Source organism: Lathyrus oleraceus, chromosome 6, assembly GCF_024323335.1.
Source record: "Lathyrus oleraceus cultivar Zhongwan6 chromosome 6, CAAS_Psat_ZW6_1.0, whole genome shotgun sequence".
In the NCBI taxonomy this organism is placed as follows: domain Eukaryota; kingdom Viridiplantae; phylum Streptophyta; class Magnoliopsida; order Fabales; family Fabaceae; genus Lathyrus; species Lathyrus oleraceus.
Genome location: NC_066584.1, coordinates 13,327,945 through 13,348,853, shown reverse-complemented (window position 1 = coordinate 13,348,853; position 20,909 = coordinate 13,327,945). Strand labels below are relative to the sequence as shown.

General features: G+C 30.7%; 1 protein-coding gene, 1 long non-coding RNA gene, 1 other non-coding gene and 1 pseudogene across 12 annotated transcripts; 2 read left to right on the top strand and 2 right to left on the bottom strand.

The window, feature by feature from the left end:
* The first annotated feature begins 5,063 nt into the window (after positions 1 to 5,063).
* On the top strand, positions 5,064 to 8,247 carry LOC127092369 (uncharacterized; annotated as a pseudogene).
* Positions 8,248 to 14,902: 6,655 nt separating this feature from the next.
* On the top strand, positions 14,903 to 17,544 carry LOC127092368 (uncharacterized). Of its 8 annotated transcripts, none has more exons than XM_051031226.1 (5): positions 14,903 to 15,164; positions 15,422 to 15,887; positions 16,392 to 16,448; positions 16,545 to 16,734; positions 16,987 to 17,195. In XM_051031226.1, exons 2-5 carry the CDS (start codon positions 15,827 to 15,829, stop codon positions 17,030 to 17,032), a joined length of 354 nt encoding a protein of 117 aa, XP_050887183.1. In that variant the 5' UTR covers positions 14,903 to 15,164; positions 15,422 to 15,826; the 3' UTR covers positions 17,033 to 17,195. The 8 variants fall into 8 exon arrangements, 5 of the variants coding, with proteins under 5 accessions (XP_050887183.1, XP_050887185.1, XP_050887184.1 ...); XM_051031228.1 differs by lacking the exon at positions 16,987 to 17,195 and adding an exon at positions 17,334 to 17,544 and having other exon boundaries at positions 14,904 to 15,164; XR_007792166.1 differs by having other exon boundaries at positions 14,910 to 15,164; positions 16,535 to 16,734; positions 16,978 to 17,195.
* Positions 14,941 to 15,011, bottom strand: TRNAG-GCC (transfer RNA glycine (anticodon GCC)). Its single transcript has one exon. It is a non-coding gene; the product is annotated as a tRNA-Gly (tRNA).
* Positions 17,545 to 18,618: 1,074 nt separating the features above from the next.
* On the bottom strand, positions 18,619 to 20,437 carry LOC127092366 (uncharacterized). 3 transcript variants are annotated; one of them, XR_007792164.1, is made up of 3 exons: positions 20,080 to 20,371; positions 19,404 to 19,960; positions 18,619 to 18,735 (listed from the first exon to the last, which is right to left on the bottom strand). It is a non-coding gene; the product is annotated as an uncharacterized LOC127092366 (long non-coding RNA). The 3 variants fall into 3 exon arrangements; XR_007792165.1 differs by lacking the exon at positions 18,619 to 18,735 and having other exon boundaries at positions 19,167 to 19,535; positions 19,622 to 19,960; XR_007792163.1 differs by lacking the exon at positions 18,619 to 18,735 and having other exon boundaries at positions 19,167 to 19,960; positions 20,080 to 20,437.
* Between the last annotated feature and the right edge of the window lie 472 nt (positions 20,438 to 20,909).

The window sequence follows — 20,909 nt, the reverse complement described above, 5'->3', positions numbered from 1 at the left end:
CTCTGAACAAGTTCAGAGACCACAAAGAATCAGAAACATCCCCAGAAGATATGCAGAATTTGATATGCTGCAAGACACTGAAGTAGACTCTGAAGGAGAAGTTATTCAGTGTGCCATGTTAGTAGACTCTGAACCCATAAGTACAGAAGAGGCTCTTAAGCAGAAGCTCTGGCTGAAGGCCATGAAAGAAGAACTTGATGCTATAGAGAGAAACAAGACTTGGAAGCTGACAGAACTTCCAAAAGACAAGAAAGCCATCAGCGTCAGATGGGTTTTCAAGCAGAAGTTAAAGCCAGATGGTTCAATTGGCAAACATAAAGCAAGGTTGGTAGCCAGAGGATTTCTACAGAAACCTGGGTTGGATTACTCTGAAGTGTTTGCACCTGTAGCAAGACATGAAACAATCAGAATGGTGATTGCAATAGCTGCTAACAGGAATTGGCCTCTGATGCATTTAGATGTAAAATCTGCATTTCTGAACGGTCCATTAGAAGAAGAAGTTTACGTATCACAACCTCCTGGATTTGTGAAAAAGAATCAGGAAGGGATGGTGTACAGATTATACAAAGCTCTATATGGATTGAAACAAGCGCCCAGAGCTTGGAATCAGAAGATTGATTCGGTTTTCAAGAAGCAAGGTTTTCAGAAATGTGAGATGGAGTACGGTGTCTATGTTCAGCATACTTCTGAAGGAAATATGACTCTGGTATGTTTATATGTTGATGATATACTGCTAACTGGAAGTTCTGAACATGAGATAGCCAAGTTCAAGAAAGTTCTGATGAATGAATTCGAAATGACTGATCTAGGCAAAATGACATACTTTCTAGGGATGGAATTCAGATACTCTGAGAAAGGTATTATTTTGCATCAGCTCAAGTATGAATTAGAACTTCTGAAGAGATTTGATCTGAAGAATTGTAAGATTGCTGTCACACCTTCTGATACAAATCAGAAACTGGATTCTGACTCTGATGGAAAGGATGTGGACGCTACAACCTTCAAACAGTTGGTTGGTTCTCTGAGGTATTTGTGCAATACCAGACCTGATATTTGCTATTCAGTTGGGATGGTTAGTAGGTTCATGAGTAAACCTAAGTGGTCCCATTACCAAGCTGCAGTCAGGATTCTGAGGTATATCAAGGGAACTCTGAAGTATGGAGTATTGTTTCCATCTGGAAGAAAGGATGAGTCAGAACTTCTGAGTTATTCAGACTCTGATTGGTGTGGAGACAGAGTTGACAGAAGAAGTACGTCTGGGTATTTTTTCAAATTTCTGGGAGGTCCCATTTCTTGGTGTTCCAAGAAGCAACCTGTTGTGGCGTTGTCAACCTGTGAAGCTGAATACATTGCAGGTGCTGTTACTGCATGCCAAGCTGTGTGGATTCTGAATCTATTGCAGGATCTGAAGATTAAAGTAAACAAACCTCTGAAGCTGATGATTGACAACAAGTCTGCAATCAATCTTGCCAGAAACCCAGTGTTGCATGGGAGAAGCAAGCACATTGAGACCAAGTATCATTTTCTGAGACATCAAGTTCAGAGGGGAGTGTTAGAAGTTGTACACTGCAGCACTCAGAAGCAGTTGGCAGATGTTCTGACGAAAGCTATCAAGACTGATCAATTTCTCAGATTAAGGGATGGAATTGGTGTTACAAGTTTTGATGGAATATGAATTAAGGGATGGTATTAGATTTAATTATTAGATTTAATTCATATTTAAGTTTGTTAGATATTAAATTTAAATATTAGATTTAATTCATATTTAAGTTTGTTAGAGGGTATTTTAGTATTTTATCCTATTGTAGTAACCCTAGTTTTTAGCTTATAAATAGGGTGTCAATCATTGTAACTTTTAATCCTTTTTGTAGCCGTCATTCTCTGAATAAGAATATTTCCATTCATCATATATTCTACCTTTGCACCAACAAGGACAATGTTTTAGTCCAAGATGCATGCAAGTTTTTGGAGCTGCATATCCGAAATAGACATTTCTCATAGATGCGTTTTTAAATTACTCCAGAAATATTTGCAGATGCATCTTCGAATCCATTTTTAACAAAAAAAAGGATGATTATTTGATATACAAAAGATGAGAAGATTTAGGGCTTGTTTGATTCAATTTCAATTTTTTGTTTTTAAAAACTGTTTTATAAATTAGTTTTAAGAATTGTTTTTAGGATGAAAACAAAATAAAAATTTATTTGGAAGTTTTGTTTTGTAAAACTATTTTTAAGATGATAAAAGAAAAAACTTGTTTGGTTGATTTGTTTTTAAAAACTAATTCAAATATTGTTTGATTTTTACTTTTCTAAATGATAAAATATTATCTATATTAAATAGTTATTAAAAAAATATAAAATTATTTCACTAATTAATTAACCTAATTTATTTTTTTAATTTAAAATTTTAAACTATTATTTTACAATTGAGAAAATGGAAGATACATTGATAATGTAAATTAATTTTTACACTTTCGATCATTAACGGTTATATCCCGCTAAATCATATTAATTTTTTTAAAATTATCTATATGATATAACAAAATGATATATTTTTATTGAATGATCGTGTAATTGTTTTTTACTAGGTTAGTACATCTCCATTAATCTCTTTATAATTTATTTTAATTTGTTGTAAAATACTATTTACAAGTTAATTTTATTCCAATCATATCATTTTACTGTATTTTTGTTAATTTAATTTTCTTAAAAAAGATAAAATTTACAAATTATTATGTTACAATTTTACAAATTTTTATTTATTTTCTATAAGTTAAATATTTTTGAATGTAATTTCACGGAATGTTCATGTAAAAAACATAAACAATCACATAATGAATATATAAAAGAATGATAATTAAATTTTATTAAAAAATAAAAAGTAGATAAATATATAATGTACATGTTATAAACATGAAAAAATAAAAAGTAGATAAATATATAATGTACATGTTATAAACATGAATATATAAAAGATTCTGTAATAACTTTTGAATGAATTTTATCTTTTCTTGGAGTTTAAACACAAATGCTTGTTTGGAATTAATGAATCATTTCATTACATTTAGCAAAATATAGATACTAAGGGTCTGTTTGGATCTCTTCTCAATTTTAGTTTTTAAAATCTATTTTACAAATCTATTTTGTAAATTTGTTTTTGAGAAAATAAAATAAAAAGAATTCATTTGGTTATTCAATTTTTGAAAACTGTTTTAAAAATTAAAAAGTGAAAAAATATGTTTGATAGTATAATTTGTAAAAACTGTTTTTTTTTAAAATAGGACAATATAGCTTGTTTGATAATCTATATTTTAAAAATCTATTTTACTAAATAAAAATAATTGTGATATATTCTTTGAAAATATTAAAATTCAGCTAATATACATTTAAGTTTATTAAAATATTTTTAATAATTAATGATAAAATATACAATTCACTTAATGTATAAAAATTATATTTTAGTGTTGGTTTGAATATATATACATAATTCATTTAATGTATAAAAATATACTATTCATGAGGATTAATTAAAGAGAGAATAATTGAGACTGAGAATTTTAATTTTCATTAACAATATATGAGGATTAACAATAGATTGAGAGTGAAATATTACAATTAAAAAATCTTGCAAATAATTACTATAATCCGATTAATGAAACCGTATTTTTTTTCCAGCTTACCTCAATTGAAAATTAAAAAGTAAAAGTGAAAATTGAAAATCAAAACATATTTTGATAGTTTCAGTTTTTTAGATTTTAAAACATTTGATTCAATTTCAACTTTTTGTTTTTAAAAACTGTTTTATAAATTAGTTTTAAGAATTGTTTTTAGGATGAAAACAAAATAAAAATTTATTTGAAAGCTTTGTTTTGTAAAACTATTTTTGAGTTAATAAAAGAAAAAACTTGTTTGGTTGATTTGTTTTTAAAAACTAATTTAAATATTGTTTGATTTTTACTTTTAGAAATAGTGTGATTATAAGTAAATGATAAAATATTATATATATTAAAGAGTTATTAAAAAAGTATAAAATTATTTCAGTAATTAATTAAACTAATTTATTTTTTTAATTTAAAATTTTAAACAATTATTTTACAATTGAGAAAATGGATGATATTGATAGTGTAAATTAATTTTACACTTTCGATCAATAACGATTATATCCCACTAAATCATATTATTTTTTTTTAAAATTATTTATATGATATAGCAAAATGATATATTTTTATTGAATGATCGTGTAAATTGTTTTTACTAGGTTAGTACATCTCCAAAAATCTCTTTATAATTTATTTTAATTTATTGTAAAATACTATTTAATTAATTTTTTTCCAATCATATCATTTTCTTAAAAGAGATAAAATTTACAAATTATTATCTTACAATTTTACAAATTTTCATTTGTTTTCTATAAGTTAAATATTTTTTAATGTAATTTTACGGAATGTTCATGTAAAAATATAAACAATCACATAATGAATACATAAAAGAATGATAACTAAATTTTATTAAAAAATAAAAAGTAGATAAATATATAATGTACATGTTATAAACATGAAAATATCCGACCAATTAAAATGTATTCTCTTGTGCAAACGTAATATTTTTTATCTGTTGAGTTTTTCCGATGCAAATAATTATCTTATAACAAAAACATATTTTCTATTACAAATTCATATTTAAGAAATCAACGTAATTACTATTAATAATAAAAATTTATAAATTTTTCATGTGTTTTCAGTTTTTGTGTTTTAAAAATTCAAAAGTAAAACAATTTTTAGTAGTTTTGGTTTTTTAGTTTTTAAAACTAAAAAACAAAAACAGTTTTCAAAACCACTTTTTTAAAAATTATTTATCAAATGAGTTTTTAATTTTTAAATTTTCAAAAACTAAAAAACTGTTTTTAAAAAGGAATCAAACAGGCCCTTAATGTACTTCCAAATATGCATATTCGAAAATAACTAAAGTTAAAATTATGTTTTGGGATGGAAACGAAATTTCCCAAATTTAATTGGAAAGGGGCGGAACAATTTCTCCAAAACAAACATTTAAGTGATGGCCCAAGCCCAACCCACTTCCCGAGCCCCATAATCACTACCGCCTTGCCCTTGTTGTATCAGAACAACTTGCTGAAGCACCCAACTCAACTTTCTGCAAAAACCAAAACCTCGCCGGAAACGCCGCCGAAATTAGACGGCGCCCACCAGAAACTGTGTGAAGAAATTTCATCTTTTCCTCTTTCCATTTTATTTTAAATGATCTTAGTTCTTTGCAATCTTCATTGTAGCGAGCGCGAAACTCCGCGATTTCAGCGAGTCGCGCCGTGTTGTTCTCGTGAAATGCACGAGGCAGCCGCAAGCGCCGCATCTGTCATCTCTGCAGCGGCAGCGCCGCCGCCGCGATTAACTACGAACTAGGTCTACTGTTTAAAAAACTCTGATATTGCAACTCTCTTTTAATTAAATTACGATATAGATGCTTTTTCAGTGTTTCAATAATGGGTAATTAGGTTTACAATTTCACGTTTCACTCTTTTAATTTGGAATCAACCATTGGTTTGTTTCACTTTGAAAATTTGTGATGTAATAATGTGTTGGTTGCTTCTGCAGTGTGATGATCCTTGTTGCGTGAAACGAATTGAATTCGAATTCATTCACAACAAACCGCTTCGAAAGAGGGTTTTCTTTTTGCTTGTAAGCATAAACATGTCTGCTTCTTTGTCCCAAAGAGAAGAACAAATAGAGAATGTTTCGAATAGAACTATTCCCAAAGTGCTAATCCAATGTGAAGAATGCAAATCTAACCCCTCAAAGTACAAGTGTCCAGGTTGCTCGATACAATCGTGCAGTCTTCCTTGTGTAAAAGCTCACAAAGTTCGGACTGGGTGTAACGGCAAGAGGAACCAGACTCAGTTTGTTCCTATTACACAGTTTGATGACAATATCTTGTTATCTGGTACTTACTCTTTAAACTGTGTTATGTTATGCCTTTGATCTTGAGAACATTTATGTAACAAAGACACTTCGGATTGAAGGAATGTGAAATGTTTGACACAAAATTGACACATGTTTTTTCCTTTAATAACTCATTTTTTAAAAATTGTTACTGCTGTCTACATATTAGTGTCGGTGTGTGGTAACCTTGTAGTATGTATCAGTGCTTTATAGGCTTTTTTTTTAGTTGGAGTGAATGAACTTATTCTTCTTGTTTGTGTTATCCTTGGAGATAGGGAAAGGACCATTCATTTTGGGTTCCTTTGGATATTTTACATTAGTACTTCTTGTCTTAAATTCAATGTTCTTTTTTGGATTATTTTATTTAGCACATTTGAATTTTACTTAATTTTCCATGCTTCTTGTTATTGTCCTTTCCTCCATGTAGATTATAATTTGCTGGAGGAAGTGAAGAGAGTGGCTGAAGTTGCTTCGAGAACAAGAACAAAGTTAGGCATGTCTACATATCTTAAGTCGCCTCATCCCCTCAAAAGCCTGCAATATGCTGCTAGAAGCCGGAGCACAAAACTATTGGTTCTGCCTAATGGAATGTCAAAAAGAGAGAATAATCAATCTCGATTTGACGATAGGTATTATCATCTTTCATGACAAACATTTGTTGTTTTAGGAGGGTGGTACATACATTAGAGAAATTTGAACATACCGCTATTTTTTGCGATCTGCAGTTGACATCACTAGATTGTTGGACTGTTCCATATTTAGATTATTGAGGTGAAAGCTTTTGTTTCAAATAAAGTACAAATATGTTTATGCTTTACTTTCAGGAAAAAGTCTATACATTGGACAATAGAATGGCGTTTTCACTCGACAAATATTGTCTTACACGACCACGGGTAAGCCATTTATATGATGCGCCTTATCTTGTTACATGCTTAAGAATTTAGAGAATACAATTTTGAAAGAATGCTACACTCATTTCTTCCAGAGTTCATGAAGATACAAGCTTTTGCACCATTCTAGAGAAGCACCTCAAACCAGGTCCTTGGAATCATCAACTAAAGGAATTTTGTGATGACCAGGATCATCTCAAGCTCTTCATTCGTAAATATCCAAAGGTGTTTTTCTATACTTTTTATGTGGTAGAAATGCAGTATAAAAGCTAGTAGAGTTTTAGGGTATGTTTGGATAGAGGATTTTTCAGGGGAAAGGAAACTTATATGATCATCTCAACCATGTTATTCGTTCAATATAGATTTAGTCCTCCAAACTTTCCATCCAAACATATACCCTTAGTAATTGATTGCCTACATCAAAGTTGACTTTATTTTACTTATAAATTTCATCTTGTTTATGTTAATATAGGGTCCCAAGTCACCCTTCAAAGAATTGGATTTGAAAGCACCAATCAGACAACAATTGAAAAATGTAGTCATTTTGGAGTATCCCGTTGTTTTTGTTTTCTTGCCGTCTCACACTATCAATTTCGAAGTTATTAAGAATGTCATTCCTAGTATGCCTAAATCACCGCAGAAAGATAGTGAAGTTAACCTAATACCAGAAGGTGTATCATTCAGGGAAGAGGAGATTGAAGATGACAACAGCTTTGATGATCCTAAGGTTTTTGATCTTATAAAGCATTCAGAATCAAGCCCATCACATCAAGTGCTTACTGAAAATATTCTTTCCGAAAAAGCACCAAATGATTCATTAGATATACCAGTGTTTGAAGGAGACGTTGAGAGAAATCTTTCGCCCTATCTTTCATAGACACGGATTTACAACAATTGTCTGAATCTGGGATGTTTGACTTTGAACAAGATCTTATGTATGATGATAATTCCTATGATCTTATGTATCAATTCAATCCCACAGTCTTCCCAGATTTTGGTTGTGAATTTGCAAAGAAAGATGAAAACGAAATAGATGTGTTTGACGCCATTAACAAGCTCCCTGTGATAAGGCAGCCTGAGCAATTGGAGGAAGGGGAAATTCCCAATTGATTGCTAGCTATAGCCACTTCTGCTGAAGAATTGGGAAGTAAACGCGACCAGATTATCGTATCTTTTGTTGTAAAGATGAAGTTGCCGCTTTTTGTACAAGGTTTCGGGCAGAGTACAAAAGCTGATGGCATTGGCCTTCTTCTCATCACTTCCGATCAAATTTTGGTATTGAATTATTTTATTCTTGGTAACATCCTTTTCGAGAGAAATTGTTTAAAACATATTATTAATTTAGTTCAGCTTCAGTTACATCTTTCAATCATTAATTGAATTTACATATCTGCATCTTAATTTGATTGAGTTTTAAACATGTCATTGTGAAGATTGTGCACTTCACAATGACAATACTACTATAGGTTGTTTGTCCGTAATATACGTGAATGCTATTTTAAAAATTTATGTATGCGCGATCTGAAAATTTTGCAGTCCTGCCTGTTTTTTTTTTGGTACGGATCCGCGTCCATGTAACAAATGTCCTCTGCCCTTGGTACATTATGATATATTTTAGATTAGCTGCTAGCTTTTAAGGGCTTCTTAAAGTAAGCTCATAGGTATGTTTTCAGAAAAGCTAACTAGAGATCTTTTTATGAAAATTGAGAAGTTTATCTGAATTGGCTCACTTGGTCTAAAGTGAGACATGCCACTATAAATTCAATAAAAACTACAATTTCAAGCTTCAATAATCAGGGCAACAGTGATTTTGTCAGATCATGGTTAATTTAAATATCCATTAAGTGTTAGTAAAGTTTGAGAAAGTCAAAGTCCATGTGAGATGATTTTATTCTGAGATGGTTGTATAAATTTGTCATGTTTCTTCTTAACGATTGTCACCCTTTGCAGCTCTTTATCAATGAAGCACGTACATGATAGAGTGTATCAGATTGTATCAGATATGGCGATAGGTCATTAATTGAAAATATGCATATAAAAATTATAATTAAATATTTAACTAAATCATAGCTGAAAAGTATATTAAATGGAAGATATTGGAATAGTATCCTTCTTAGCCATCTTAGGTTAAAATTTGTTTCATCTAGAAGAAGAAAGGAATTTTGCCAAAAAAAGAGAGTCCCAAGCAAAGTATCATCATTCTAACTCAAACTTTCCATTACAAATAATCTTAATAATATGTAAAATGAGATAATAATTAATATGAATTAAATTTTAGATATTAGTATTGATAAGAAATTATGGAAAATAAAACTAATTTAAAAAAATAGTAACAATGCGCAATTAATTAATTAGGATATTAAACAGAATGACTAGAAGGGTCATTAAAAGGGGAATGAAGGGTTAATAAAAAGAAAGTAAAGAGTCATGATTGGAAACGTGTTGCCACCCTATCAGAATTTTTTATCCACGTTGTATCAAAAATATATATATCGGAAACAGTTCAGCATATTGATTGTTACTAGATTATTAAAATTGTAACTTCGACGTGTTTATTAATTTTAGTATAATAGATATAATTTTATTGATTTGTACCTTTTTCTATAAACAAAATATTTGATATAAAAGAGTATAAGGGGTATTCAACTCGTATACAAAGGATGGAAAAACAGAAGAAATTATAAAAGAAATTGCAAGAATACAAGCAATAAGATCCACTAGAAAATTCTGCCAACTACATCTCCATTTCCAAGATAGTTTTTTTTTTCCCGTAAAAACCAAAGATAGTTATCTATGAAACCCCTTTGAAACCATTCTTGACAAGAATATCAATTCTAACAATCTAAAGAGACAAACCAACCGTATGCCAAAAAAGGAGATAAAAGAACTACCAACTTTTGGTCTAAGCAATGAAAGATACTCAGTCAAATTATCACCCACTAAAACATCATAAGAAAAAGGATAAAGATCAATCCACCTAAATAAGAGAAGTCAAACCTTTGAAGCTATTGGATACAAGAAAAATAAGTGGAGGAGATTTTCCTCCGAGCCTAAACACATTGGGCAAACATGATTATGATGGCCACTTAAGATCCCCCTCTTTCCTAATTGATCACGTGTTTCCAATCGGTTAAGCAAAAGTTTCCAAGAAAAACTTTGCTATTGCTTGGAACAAGGGACTTCCACAACAACATGCAAAAAGGCTCGATGTGAGTTAACGACCGGGAAACAGTAGAAGACAACGAAGAAATCCTCACCGAAGCTAACTTGACATGATATTTACTGGCATTTCGCCACGAAATACACAAGTCAACCACATTTGCCATGAGATTGATATGAAACAAGCAATTTTGCAGTAGGCAACAAAGCTTTATCCAAGTTAAGATTCCAAAGCCACACACCATTTGATCAAGCACCTGTATCGCTAACTATACAACGATTGGCCTGCACACAACCAAAAAGAATAGGAAATTGCATATACAATGGAGCAGGGCCCAACCACATATGACGTCAAAAATCCATAAACGATTTGTCACCCAACTTACACACAATAGAATTTCTAAACTGACTGCTGTCATCTTCACAAGAACCAAGAGCGAGGCGTAAGTCTCTCCACCATAAAGAAGATTTCGAGTCATTCGCCTTTCAAGAAGAGTCCAAGATCATAATCTTAGGATCTTCGTATTTGAATATATTTAAAGATCTCCATTCTGAATACTCCTCTGATAAAATACGCCAACCCCATCTACTCAAGAGGGCTCTATTGAATGACTTAACTTCCATAACTCATAACCCACCTTTAGATTTCGGCTTATAAACCGTGTCCCACACAACCTAATTGATTTTCCTTCAATTTTCTTCACCAATCCACAAAAGGATCTCTGAATATTAGTGATTGCATGTGACACAATCTTAGATGCCATGTAAAAAAAAGATAAATAGAGGCGCATATAGGATAACACACAATTAATTAAAGTGACATGTTTAGTTGCATGTCCCTAATACATTCAGGGGGAGTATCTCCAATACAGTGATTTTGTTGCTTATCTTATCGCTTTCATTCTCATTTACCTTTAATTATTGAGTCTCCTTCATAATTTCACATCCTCTCTAAATCAAGTTTTGAAACGATTTGTTTTTAGCATGCATTACATTTGAGTTTTGAACATGATGATTTAAGTCAATTTCCTAAGTTAGTGAAACAAGAATCATATGTGATATCAATTCAAGTCATGTGGGAAGTGAAATCTCAAACTATTTTAAAAATTTTAAAAATTGAGATTTCTTATGTGTGTGTGTGTGTTTTTCAAATCACTCACAATTCATGATTTGAATTAATTAAAATAGAGGCAAAACAATAAATTTTGGATGTCTGTGATTCAAATCACAGGTTACACCTGATTCGAATCACAATTTGTTCATGACTCGAATCATAAACTTCCTATTTTCGACTGCCATGTCTGATTCGAATCAGGCTTAACACATGATTCAAATCATGAACCTGTGTGACTCGAATCACAATTAAATCACAAGATTTCTTTATGAGACATTATTTCACACTACTTGCTCACTTGACTAAAATCATGAAATGCACTTGACTCGAATCTAACTAACTTTTTCCATCTATTTTTGTGCTTAATCTCAAGCACATATAAATTTATTTTTTCATCATTTTTCATGTGTGAATCTCATAACCGACATTATGATTTTTGGTGAAACCAACTCCCTCTCACTTTTGTAAGTTCAAAAACTCATGCAATCGATTTTCTTTTGACTTCAACTTCTTTTTTATTTCAAATCTTTATCATGAGAGATTTGTAATTTGATTGAAGGAGACGTTGTCTTAAAACTAATTGTTCTTGAAGATTGGGTAAATATTTTTAGGTAGCTTGCATGACCGAGGTTGTTGTCATTGGTGCTGACAAATTCCAGTGAAAAGAAGGAGGTTCTTCTCTCTAGATTGCCTTGGTAGTGGCTGTATAGAAGGTTATAGACAATGCAAAGTTCTCCTCAAATCTTTAGACAATTCATCGCTCAAGGAATTGATATGATCAAGGGGTTGATTGCTACACACGAAGGCTTGAAGCAGAATTATGACATTGGAAGATTAAAGAAGCGTTAATCGAGTAAAGATTATGCAGAAGAGTTTGGTATTACACTGTATGCAAGTCAAGATTCAGATATGAGATTATTTTTCTCAACATTATTGTGGATTGGTGATTGTATGAACTCTTGTAAATATTTGTCAAATAAAAAGAAAAAAATACAAATTTCAATGGAAAAACATTGAAGAATGCACATAGGCAAAGCGAAGACGAACGCCGAAACACTATAATCTCGGTTCATCTATCTCCTTTACTCTTGAATTTAACTTTTGTAGGATTTTCATGCTTAGGTGTTTCAATTCTATCATAGTTTATCATTTACTCAATTGGCATTTATTATGTAAGTTTAGGTTTTGTTTGAATTGGTGTCTAATCGAGCTGAATTGGTGATTAAAATTCAAAGAAGCAATTGATGTTAGAATTCATTGATATTGAATCGTTGTATAAACACATCTCATGGAATATACAATTGAATAATTAAATACCTTTGTGTATCATCATAATACCATAAATTGATTTTTGTAGATTGATTAAGCACTAACGTGATCAAGTTTCAACAAGTATAATTTTCATATTTTTGATACAAACCTTCTACGCACACTTTTGAAAAATATATGATAATCAGTTTTTGAAAAAATGGTTCAATTTTTTACAAAGGTCTAGTCACCCCTCTAAACTTTTTTCTACTTTCATATTTACACCCAACAATACCACCAACAATTAAGATACACTTTCCTTTCCACACTGCAAACCTGCTTTGGAGCTTAACCAAGATTGCATCCCAAGACGAAGCTCTACAGGGATTAATCCCATAATGGATCCCAAGGAAAATGAACGAAAGAGCGCTAACCCGACAACATAGGAAATTAGAAGCAACTTCCAAAAAAGAATGATCAACATTGCAACCCAAAATCTTACCTTTGTGAAAATTCACAATAATGAAAGTTTGAATTCGAGTTTTGAAAAACTCGGTAAAAAAAGTTTGAATTCACCTTCTGCCATATGAAGATTCTTCTGTTTTATCGATTCAAAAAATTTAATTATAAAAAATAATGACATGACAGAAGATTTTTTCAAAAATCTCCAATTTTATCAAAAAAAATAAATATAAATTCTTAAAAATTACATGACATTTAACATGTTATTGATGAGTATATTTTTTGAGGGGACAAAACAGGAGAATCTTCGTATAATAGAGCGAATTTAATTTTTTTTAACGAGATTTTCAAAACTCATCTAAATATCATATGACAAAAGACATATTAACCCTTTATTCTATAATAGATGGTTTCATTGCATAAGTCAAATTAGTGTGGAATATAATAGTTACTTTCATTGCATGAGTCAAATTAGTGTGTAAAAAAATAGCTAAAATAGTATAGACATACGCAAAATTTGTTATATATGTCATAATGTCAATTTAGGAAAAGATTACCTTCATACCAAACAACAAAGAAATGTTAAAAAATAAACTCGTATCGTATACTCAATTTGAAACTTGTCTCTTAAGGTAGTGCAGATAGAACAACTACAATCAATTTTAATATTCTGTATCTGTTTGAGTAGTGCAAGATAAAACAATTATAATTTACTTCACAGAAAATAAATAAATCTTACACTTTAGAAAGAAGTATTAATGGGTCAAATTCAATTTCACATTCATATCAGCCCTTCAGAATTTGAAGTAGAGGTGTCAATTTAGGGGGTCAGGGCCTAATTTTTAAGGCCCAAAAAATATAGGGGGCCCAAAATTTAAAAAATAAATGAGCCCTAAAATATATGGGGCCCCTAAAATAAAGCCCATAAAATTCAATTGAGGCCTTAAGGCCCCATCATTTTTTGAAATTGATTTTTTAAAGAAAAATTTGTTTTTTTTAAAGAAAAATATATTATTTTTTATTTTGATGATTTTTTTTTTCGAAAAAAAACCGACTTTTTTAATTTCATAAAAAATCGATTTTGTTTCAAATAAAACTAAACTTTTTAATAAAAAAAATCGATTTCATTTTTCCAGAAAAAAATCGATATTTTTTCTATTTTCGGGAAAAGTCGGTTTTTTTTTCGAAAGAAGGCATTTTTAAAAAAAAAGTCACATTTTTTTTATTATTTTTGAAAATATCGACTTCTTTTATTTATAAAAAAATGACATTTTATGTTTTGAAAAAAAATCAATTTTTTTGTTGGAAAACATTAATTTTTTTATTTTTGAAAAAAATCAACTTTTTTTTTTTCGAAAAAAAGTATTTTTTTTTTAAAAACAAATCGCCTTTATCATTTTAAAAAGAAATCAGTTTTTTTTTTGTATTTTCGAAAAGATCAACTTTTTTTCTATTTTTGAATTTTTTTTTTCCAGAAATATCACTATTTCAGAAAAAATAAAAAATTTAAATATTTTAAAAAAAATCGACTATGTTATTTTTTTTTGAAAAAAAATTAATGTTTTTCTTGAAAAAATCAACTTTTTTTTTTAACTTTTGAAAATAATTTTTACTTTTTTTTTAGAAAAAAAATAATTTTCTGATTTTTTTATTATTTTTAAAATATATATTTTAAAAAATAAAATATTTTGTTTCAAATAATCTATATTTTGAGCCCCTCACTTAGGCCCCTTAAAAACCAAAAATAAGATGGGGCTTAAAAATAAGGGGCCAAAAAATTATTGATTTAGTAGGGGGCCTAAAAAAATTGGACCGAATAAGGGGCTCAATTGTTGGGGCTTTCTTATTTAGGGCTTTTTTGACACCTTTAATTTGAAGGAGAAGATGAAACTAAGTGAATGTTTTTGGTTTTAGTTTGGATCATTTATAATTGATTCTTGTGTACAATAACTGTAAATATAGTTGCTCTTGCATTTAATTTTAAATTAAGTTACATATTCTTAAATTAAAAATTATAAGAAACGTTTTAATCATTTGCTCCAAGAATGTAACAAAGAACAGAGTTATCTTCTTGAATTTTTAAAGAAAACAATAAGAACAAAACAATATTTTGCACCAGCCGGGAATTGAACCCGGGTCTGTACCGTGGCAGGGTACTATTCTACCACTAGACCACTGGTGCTCGTTGAGACGTAAACAAGTTAAATTATTTCAGCCATTCAAAAGTTTCTTCCACTACTGCAAGCAACCGTATCGTAAATTTCAACTCTATCAACCATCACTGAAGTTTCTTCCATTCAAGTTTCTTCAAGGTTGTCGGTTTATTCCATCAAAGGTATAATCTATCACAGTTTATTTTACTTATTTAATTTCTCCATGCAAAATTTGATGTGTTATTTGATCTCAGAATGAATCTGAATGATTGTTTAAGTTTGAAATCACTATAGAGCTAATTAGGATATTTTGAAAAAGTTAAGGTTCTTTAAATTATGAACACAAATACTCGTATTCATGCCTATCGTAGATGCTGCTGAAATTTTTCTAGGGTTCTTTAAATTTTATTGCAAATTGTTCTTTAATTTTATTTTTCAGTTGCTAGAAAAAGAACAAGAACGTTCGACTGTCGTAGTGGTGGTAACAGCAACAGGAAAATGTCTATCGTAGATACTGATGAAATTTTTAGACAGCTCAGGTTTGCAAGATATGGAGAAGGACAGTTCTCCCAATTTAAAAACGGGAGGGATCCACACTTATGGCAGAAGTTGCTAGATATTTTGATTTATAGGCGTTCTTTTTCTATAAATTTGGAGACATTAGTTTCGGTTGTCTCCGATTACGCCAAAAAATATGATAAAGACAAAAGTGTGAGATGGCTTGAGGACAGTGTCTTAAGAAAAGATGTTATTGCAGTGTTCAAATCGGAGCACTTGGTTGACCAAAAGGGCTGCCTATCTTCTGAGGATCTCTAAATAATAATGCAGAAAATGAATGTAGTTCATGAAGAAGTTGATGAAAGCAGTAGTAATGTCTAAGAGATTAAGAGAATCATCATCATCAGGTAACAACTTGCTGCTTAAACCGCTATTGAACCGTATAAACCGGATACTATATAAATAACATATTTAGTGCTAATTTTTATAAGTAATTAATTAAAAGATTAACAAACTCAGTCAATGTCTAAAACCATAAATATTTGATGCAAGGAAAAATCAAATGTAATGATGAAGCAGTATAATTTGTCACTAATCAACTATCATCACTGTTTGTGAAATGAAGCAAAACTGCAAGTGTAATGATGTGCTATATTGGAGTTGTCCTTCAATTGAAATTTATTTGACAATAACAGACATAACAATTTCTATAGAATTATTTGAAAGTTATATCGAAGAAGTAGTGGAAGTAGGAATAAATGATGAAGTAATGGAATGGTGACATGTATCAATACTTATAAACTTGTTCCATAATATAAGTATTGTTATCAAAATCAGGAACCTTACAAACCTTCAAACATTATTTTTTTATTTCTATAAGGGGTTATCTTACTTGCTAATGATATTTTCAGCTGGCAGGAGACTAATTGACAATAGACTAATATGCAAGGAAAATTTTAAAAGTATAGGTAACATATTGCAGCTTACATTAGTGTACAAGGATGCTTGTCATGCATTACTTTTTTTTTCTAATGGGGCTTATCTTACTTGCTAGGGATTTTCAGAGAAGGATAATGAGAATATTTTTGAACAAATCGCTTTTCTTCGCAATATGAATCGTCTGACTATTCGGCAAGTGAGGGATGCTAACGACCATTTTACGGGAGAAAATGATCATAGGCATTTATCAAGAATTAAAATGTGGTTATCATTGTCATCGGATGACCAGGTTCAATATATTGCAACTCTCTCCAGGTAGGTCTGCTCTTCACTTCTTCTAACTTTTATTTATTTAATTAAAACAAAGGTAGTGTTGTAACTTTAATTCTGTAACATAACTCGTTGTACTGGTTGATCCTAGCATGTCTTATGCTAGTTCTTTATTTTAATTTAATCCTTTTGCTTTTTCAAAAAAAAAATTGTTAGTTTTTGCATCAATTTCATATTTTTGGCAGTTCTATCTATTGTAGTTATCTAATATTTCTCCCTATTTTTTAGCATGAACAGAGGAGTTATCATTAACAGAGGAGTTAGCATGAACAAAGGAGTATGAAGACGAGAATGATGTTGTTTCATGTTTCCCTTAGTCATCCGATAAGGATGCAATTATATAATTTTTGTTTTGGGGGGTGCGGCTTTGTCCCCCCTTTTGCTATGACTGTGAACTTCGCCCTCTGGGCTTTTCTATTTTGATTTGCCCTTCGAGGCTTTATGAATGTTTCGTCGTTTTCCTTTGCCATATATTTTATTTTAGTCGATTGATTTCTTCTATCAATGAAATAGTGATGGGATTAGAGGAAGAGTTTGGATGTTTGTGTTGCTTATGTTAGAGCTTGGGTTTTGTGATATTGCAGGTTGAAATAGTGATGGGATTAGAGGAAGAGTTTGATGCAGAGGTTAAACCGTGTGGGTTTACCTGAAGGACTCTAAAACCGCGTGGTTTTACTGTTTTCATAATTAAAACAATATTTATAAATATTATGTTATTAGTTTATTTTTATAAAACTAAATGATTGTATAGATATTTTTATAAATAATGAGAACAAAATTAATATTTACTGTTCATTCAAATATTTGTATATATGGAATAATTATATTTATGTTACAAATTTAAATTTAAAAAAATTATTTTGAAAATAATAAATTTGGTTAAATAATTTTATCTTTTTATTTTTTAATTTATATTATATTTTTGAAACAAATGCGTATAACACACCGATATTGTGCAAATGCACAGATATTCCACTATTACACACATATTTTTTTCTTTAATTAATTTATAAATATTTAAAATTATTAAATATATTGATTTTATTAGATTTTTTTTTATTTTTTATAAAAATTCATTTTAAGACAAATGCGCGTCACCAACGGGTACCCGTGCGAACGAACACACGTGTATCATATTAGTTTTTCTTAAAAACAATTTTCTAAAACTAATTTATAAAATCATTTTTAAAAACAAAAAATCAAAACTCAATCAAACGGGTCCTCAATGTTCAATCGCTCCTCCGTCTCTCTCCGGTTTCTCCACCTGCCATTGGTTCAGCGGCAATCTACACCATTGAATTCACTTCAATACAGCTTTCTTAATTTTATTCATTTCCTTTAAAAATTTGTGGTAGTTGGATTTGATGCATGATGGGTGGCAGAACACAAAGGGCTGGAGATGATCCATGCGCAGAAAGACTTCAGTTCCCAAGCTGAAAACAATTTCTCTTTGTTGCAGAGCTATATAGGGGTGGACAACGGGCCGGGTTGGACGGGTTCGGGCCCAAAAGTGTCACCCAATCCAAACCGCGGTTGACTTTATAAGACCCATTACCGCCCAAATTTGAAATCGGATTTGACGGATTGGATTTAATCGGGTTGCGGGTGCATCTACACGGTTCGTGCGGTTATGAGATTGACCACATTTTTAGGCCCAATAAGATTTTTTTGCCTTTTGAAACAGTTTTAATATACTTATAAATTTAAAACTAAGTAAACTTAATATTAATAAATTTGTAATATACCAAATTATATAAAATTTAAATAAACTATTTACTCATTAGGCTCGAATAAGTAAATTTAACATTAGAGAACAAAAAAAAATCATTACTTCTATCAACATATGAATATAATATAAACAGGTTAATATGAAAGCAACTATTCATCTTTTATTGTATATCTATGTATCCAATATTTTACAGAACTTTTATGATATATCTTTTTCAATTCCAAGAATGTTGCTATGCAACCATATCTTCATGAGCCCTGTCATGTACATTTATTAAAAAGAGTATATGTATGAACTAGCTAAAGGTGACCAATTAGAAAGTACCAGCAGAGTATATGTATGAACTAGCTAAAAGAACAAAGTGTAAAACCATATATATAACTGAGCTTTTTAAAGTTCATGAACCATCAACAAGTAATAAACAAAGAACAAAGTGGAAGTTATAATTTTTATAAATAATATATGAACTAGCTAAAAGAACAAAGAAAAAAACTGCAATTAAGAAATCCAGAAACACAGTAGTAGCACCTTCAGGTTTTAGCTTTATTTATCCCTATATAACATTGTAAAAATGCCAACCATTTCACACTACATGGAATGGACCCTTAAATTAACATGGTATAAAAATCTCTTTGGACACTCCAAAAGGTAAATCAAACATCCTGTTTAGCTACTGTCATGCCAAATATTTTGGAATCCAAATCTTGATTTAACGAAGAGTGATAAAGTAGCTTTTGCACTGAGTTGGATATTTTACTGTAAGTTTTACATCAAACCAACTGTTTAAGTATAAAATCACTTGAACATTAATTACTGTACTTTAAACTCAATTGTAACCAAATCAATTTGGCAAAAATAATTCTAATCAAAATCACATTTATAGAGCAGTTGCCCAAACAAACATTATTCCCATGGGAGTCTTTACCTTTATTTCGTCTACTCCCCTCGTTCCTAGTCTCGTGTCAACATCACATAGCAAGCTACAGATGAGATCCTTAGCTTCAGCTGATATCTTAGGTTCTTCGGGGAATTTCAGGCATGCTCTCCAATTCACAATCTGACACAATACAGGAATATCAGCTTGTTAGAAATAATTAATTTAGAAGTTATAGAAAAGATGGATAATTCAATCAACCGCAATACCTTTATAGACCATTCTTTTACCTAGCTTAAACAATCAAACAACACATTCAAATGAAATGTCAAGCCCATACAAAATTGTGAACTAACCAATCATCCATGCTACTTTGACCTTGATCCATCATACAAACAATATTGAAAGGAGTTTAATACACTTACAGTTACATTGCCCCAACTCTAAAACTTTTTCCATACTGCTACTTTGACCTTGAGCCATTTGTTTAAATCAAAACAACAATATCAAAAATCAAAACAACAAATTAGATCGAAGATCACAACTTCAATTTGGCCCTCTGTTCAACCAACCACTGGAATACAAGCCCTCTTCAATAACTGCAATATCTAAATCAGAACCAAAACCAAGAACTACTATCAGATGAATCAAAACCAAACCCAATTCAAAACCCTAAATAGAAAAATCTAACAAAACAAAACACTAAAACTGAATCAAAACCACCAACCTTGCAAATGAAAGAAGAACAATGGTAGACCGAAGATCTTAACTTCAAATGGTGTTCATGAAGGTCGGTGAGAGAAGGAGATGTTGTGTGTTCTTCTTGTTCGAGTAGTGGTGTCGGTGAAGGAGAGTAACTGTGTGCTATGGTGGTTGGCTAGGGGTTCCTTGTGGTGGAGTTGAGGGTGAGCAACGGTGGTGGTGATTGATGAAAATAGAAGAGAAACAGTGGAGATCGCTCTAATAGGGTTTCATTCATCTGAGAGACGGAGACAGAGAGTGTTTGCGTTAAAGTGAAAAAAATGAGGGAACAGGGAAATGAGAGCTGAGTTATGAAAACAACATCTTTTGGAAAATGGGCTTCGGGTGGGTCAAGGTACCCGCGGTCCAGTCATTTCTACCCGGACCGCCCATTTAAAACCAATTGAATCCGCAATTTTCGCCCGTTGGGCCCGTTGGACCGTTTGGGTCCGCCCATTTACATTTTTTCTTTCGGTTATTCCTGGGTTGGGTTGGGCCATCGGTTCCTGTCCACCCCTAGAGCTATATATTTACTATATAGGTTAATTACTATATAGGTTCTGAGGTGATATTAACTTTAGTTAATTATACATATGACAGTGTAAAATTATTTTGCAAAACTAATTAATTATAATGTTAAATTTTAAAAACTATTTTTTTATAGTTATTTTTAAACTCATCAATAAATAATTATAATGTATTAACTATGTAAAACTTTTTAGCAACAATATAAAAATTAAATCTTAAATTAGAATCTACAAATTATATTTCATCTTTGTAAAAATTGATATTATTAAGTGTAATTTTAATAATGGA